Raw genomic sequence first — 5104 nt, 5'->3', positions numbered from 1 at the left:
ATAAAGGAAAAATTTTGAAAGAAAAAAAAAAAAAATGCAAAAGATACACACACGTCTGATCAATGTAAGGAAAATGACGTAACCTCAAAATCTAAACAATTATATAATATATATGATGATATATTAAAAATAAAAAAAAAAAAAAGTAACTATTGGTACTAATCAGAATAAATATGATTATTTAAAAAAAAAAAAAAATCTATAATTTTAGCATGAACCAAAATGAATACGAAATAGTTAAAAGGCTGGTTAGTTAATATGATTTTTCCTAAAGAAATTATTGATACAAACAAATAGAATGAAATAAATATAAAAAGATACTATCAGATGATCAATATTATAAAGAATTTCAAATTTTTATTTATTTTATGTCTTTGTAGTTATGCTAAAAAAATATAGCTATTTAAAGGGTGCTGAAAATAATAGAGAGTTGTACAAAAATGTATATAAAAAGGTTATCACTTTTTTAAATACTATATAAAATTAAAAAAAAAAAAAAAAAAAATCATAATAATCATTATAAAAATTATAAAAATTATAAAAATCATAAAAATTATTTTTTCTGTTTTGTGTATTTTATATGCAAAAAAAAATTATATATATATATATATATATCATTTATATGTGTTATTTTTATAATTTATTATTATATTGATATTAAATATATATGTCAATATATATTTATAATAACCTAAATATTAAAAAAATAAAATAAAATTATATCTTATTAAACTAAATATAAATAATTCTAATATATATTTAGAGTCAATATATTTTAAATGTATTTTATACATTATATATAATATATATATATATATTTTTTGTAATAATATGAATAATTAAATGATTAAAAATTCATATGGTTTTAAATAATCTAAAAAGAATTTAACGACCCAAAAAATATTATTTCGTCAATTTTGTATTTAGGTGGGTTATTTAAAAATTACTAGCATACACATTTGACAATAATATTTATTTATTTATTATTTTGAAAAAATATATAAATGTGTATATATATATATTATATATATATATGTATACCCTTTATAAAATTATAATATATAAATAAAATTGTCTCATTAATATTTTAGTATAATAATTATATAAGTTATTTTTAGAAATAAATTAATTTATATCAAAATAATATTTGAATAAAAAAGAAAATAATAAGTTTCTTTTTCTTATGAAGTAATATTATTTTATTTATATATTATATCTAATATATACAATATATATATATTTTTAAAAATGAAGGGGAAATTAATTTATATCGTTTCTGTTTTTGTATTTTTTCTCAATTGTGTTTGGTGCAATTCAAAGAATAATAATAAACGAAGAAATTATAATAAGAAAAAAGAAGACTTAAAAAATTTTGATAATATTGTTCTTGATGATTTTTATTCATCATTTGATTCCCAACATAATTATGAAAATGAATTAAAAAAAAATGAAGATGATATTATTGGACAAGGTATCTTTTCTCTTATAAGTAAAAATAATCAAGAAAAGGAAAAGACACTAAAAGGGGAAGCAGACGAAACTAATACTAAAGTAACCGAAGCCCAAAGTGCTCAAGCTTCTCAAGAAGCTGAAGCCGGTCAAGGTGCTAATGCTGATCAAGATGCTAAAGCAGCTGAACAAGTTGAAAAATTAGAAGACGAGAAAGAAAAAAAATTACCAGTTACCCCTTCACAACAAAATGGAGATTCTAATAATAATACATCAAACTTAAATACGCCATCCGTTAAACGCTTGGATGAAATTTTCGATGATGTTCTTAAACATTTAAATAGACAAGATAAAGTTATCACTGATGAGAATAAAGATAAATATAATGAATTTAAAAAAGAGTTTGATATGTTTACTATGAATGTAACTGAATATGAAATAATTAAGAAACTTCTTGTTACATTCTCAGAGAAGATTGAAGAAAATAAACAAATTGAAACAAAAATAGAAAATATATTTAATAAAGCTTTAACTGATAATAAATATAAAGAACAATTTAAAAACTTTATTTACGGATTATATAGCTTTACTAAAAGACATAATTATATAACAGTTAATGAAACTGATGAAACAACAGTTCATAAGGCTTTATTTGAAAATGCTCTTAATTTAATAAATACTATTTAGAATAATATATATATATATATATATATATATAAACATGTATATGTAATATGTATTTATTTATGTAATGTATATCTATGTTGATAACATATACATACCATATATGAATATTTTTATTCATATGCTTAAATTATGTATATAATATATATCATATATATATTTTTAAAGTTTACTATTATTAATATATAGACTAAAATAATCCTCATAAAAAATGTATTATTCCTTTTTCCTTTTTTTTTAAAATATCAACTACTATATTTTTAGAACATCTAATTTTATATAAACTGAACAAAAATATTTTATTAAAATAAAAATATATATATATATATATATATATATATTCTTTTTCTTTTTTCATTATCAAGATGCAATTTAACAATTTTATTTTTTTTTTCTTATTTTTTATAGAAAATATTAATATACTACAACCATTATTGTAAAAATAAAAAATATAAAAATTAATTATATTATTAATATAATTATTTTTTTCTATTTATATTTTTTATTCTGTTATAAAAAAAAAAAAAAAAATATTTTAGTAAATAATTTTTTTAATAAAAATATAATAATTTTAATTTTTTCTATTTATATTATAATAATATATATATATAATTTAAAATATTTGAAGAAAATACAAAATACATAATTATTATTAAAATATTAATATTAATATTTTTATAAAAGCATTTGCTTGTATTCCAATTAAAATAATATGTTATTCATGTTATAATTATATATTAAAAATATTTTATCATTTACTATTTTTTTTTTTTAATGTATTCAAAAACTGAATACATATATGAAGAAGCATTATATTATTATATATATATATATATATCCATCCTATATATATAATATTTATGATTTAAAAAATATAGAATCTATAAAGTAAATACATATTATAAAAAATATAAATACCATTGGACAACCATAATAAATAATAATACAGTTAATCATTATATGCACTAATAGTAATATGAATTTTTTAATTTTTTAAATATAAAGATATCAAAAAAAAAAAAAAAAAAAAAATTATTATCATTTTTTTTTTTAATTTTTGTTTTATTTTCTTTCCTTTTTAAAACCCCTTATCATAAATATATAATATATATAATATTTTTTATAAAAACCAAAAATTCTAATTTTTTTTTTTTTTTTAACGTTAGAAATTTTCTTTTATTATAAAAAAATAATAAATTTAATAATTTGTAAAATTTTTAATTTATTTTTACCCTTTTTTAATAATTTAAAAAAAAGAAAAAGAAAAAGAAAAAGAAAAAGAAAAAGAAAAAACTTAATATTCTATAAAATAATAAATTTTATTTTTATGTTATTATTAGTCAACTCAAGAACAGTAATAATATACATATGAATAAATAAAATATTTTGAGATCATACAAAATATAATATATATATTTTAGATATTAGAATTATATATATATATATTTATTTATTTATTATATCTATATTTTTAATACAATGAAAGGAACAAGACATATTACAGTATTTATATTTTGTGCATTTTTATTGTTACTGGATTATGCAACAACTAGCCAATCAGTCAATTATGATAATGAAAAAAAACAAATAAATAACTTAAAAGAAAGATTAGAAAATGTAAGCAGTGATGTTCCAGAGGATCTTAAAAACCACCTAAAAGATACTTTAAATTTATATAATAATTCCCTTGATGAAACACAAAACAGTTTATTAGGCCAACCAAATGTTTCTACTTCAACACAAGGTAGTGAAAATAATACTTTAGATGTCAGTAGTAATAATAATTTAACAAATCCAAATGTTACAACAGAATTAAATCAACAAGAATGTCAATCAATCAAAAAAATTATTAAAGATCTTTTGAATGCTTCTACAAACGGAGAAGATATTAATACTCCTTTCTCTACAGTTTTTAAAAGTGCATTAGACAATGATGAATTACGTACTAGTATCACTAAATTAACAGAAGCACTATGTGGACATACAACAAATAGTCATAATAATTTAAGAGGAGCTAGCCAAAATGATTCAGACTATTTACATTCAGTATTTGATAAGGCACTTACTCATTTGGATAGCTTACAATAAAAAAAAAAAAAAAAAAAAAAAAATCAAACTGTGAAATATATGTATGTTATATGTCCATATAGTAAATGAAATATAATTATATATATATATATATATATATATATGTATAATTTTTTTTTTTTTTATTTATTTATTTATTCGTGCCTTTTTTCATTTGTCATTATTTATATAATATTATTTATAATTTTTTAAAAAAATCATACATATATAATAAAACTAAATAGAACCATAAGTCAAAGGAGTTGGTTTTATAATAAGTGTCATATATCAAAAAATATATCTTTTACTTGGAATGAATTATAAATATAATTGTAACAATTTTTATGTTTTAAATTTTCTTAAGTATATTATTATAATGCTATTATTGCACAATTATATATAAAAATAAAATATACAATAATATATATATATATATATATATATATGTATGTATGTGTGTATATATGTATATCATTTTTATTTCCCATCAAATGGGTAAAATTTGTAAGATCATTTAAAAATAATATAAGAAGATCTGTATTCATAAGAAAAAATATATATTTTTTAAATATTCAAATTTTTTTTCATTAAATTATGTATTATTATAATGCTATTATTGCACAATTATATATAAAAATAAAATATACAATAATATATATATATATATGTATGTATGTGTATATATATGTATATCATTTTTATTTTCCTTCAAATGGGTAAAATTTGTAAGATCATTTAAGAATAATATAAGAAGATCTGTATTCATAAGAAAAAGTATATATTTTTTAAATATTCAAAATTTTTTTCATTAAATTATGTATCATATAAAGAAAATACAATATTACCATATTGTTTTTTATTTTTTATTTTTTTTTTTTGGGTCGATTAAAAAAAAAAATATAAT

At 16.6% G+C, this 5104-nt stretch overlaps 2 protein-coding genes across 2 annotated transcripts; both read left to right on the top strand.

Moving 5' to 3' along the window:
* Nucleotides 1-1248: 1248 nt before the first annotated feature.
* On the top strand, nucleotides 1249-2136 carry PGSY75_1334800 (MSP7-like protein; the record flags this gene model as incomplete). The annotated part of the gene is made up of 1 exon (XM_018787400.1): nucleotides 1249-2136. The coding sequence occupies one exon, from the start codon at nucleotides 1249-1251 to the stop codon at nucleotides 2134-2136; it is 888 nt and encodes a 295-aa protein (XP_018640142.1).
* Nucleotides 2137-3612: 1476 nt separating this feature from the next.
* On the top strand, nucleotides 3613-4221 carry PGSY75_1334700 (MSP7-like protein; the record flags this gene model as incomplete). The annotated part of the gene is made up of 1 exon (XM_018787399.1): nucleotides 3613-4221. The coding sequence occupies one exon, from the start codon at nucleotides 3613-3615 to the stop codon at nucleotides 4219-4221; it is 609 nt and encodes a 202-aa protein (XP_018640141.1).
* Between the last annotated feature and the right edge of the window lie 883 nt (nucleotides 4222-5104).

Source organism: Plasmodium gaboni, chromosome 13 (genome assembly GCF_001602025.1).
Source record: "Plasmodium gaboni strain SY75 chromosome 13, whole genome shotgun sequence".
Classification (NCBI taxonomy): Eukaryota; Apicomplexa; class Aconoidasida; order Haemosporida; family Plasmodiidae; genus Plasmodium; species Plasmodium gaboni.
Note: the sequence above shows the minus strand (reverse complement) of the source record. Positions and strands in the feature narration are given on the sequence as shown.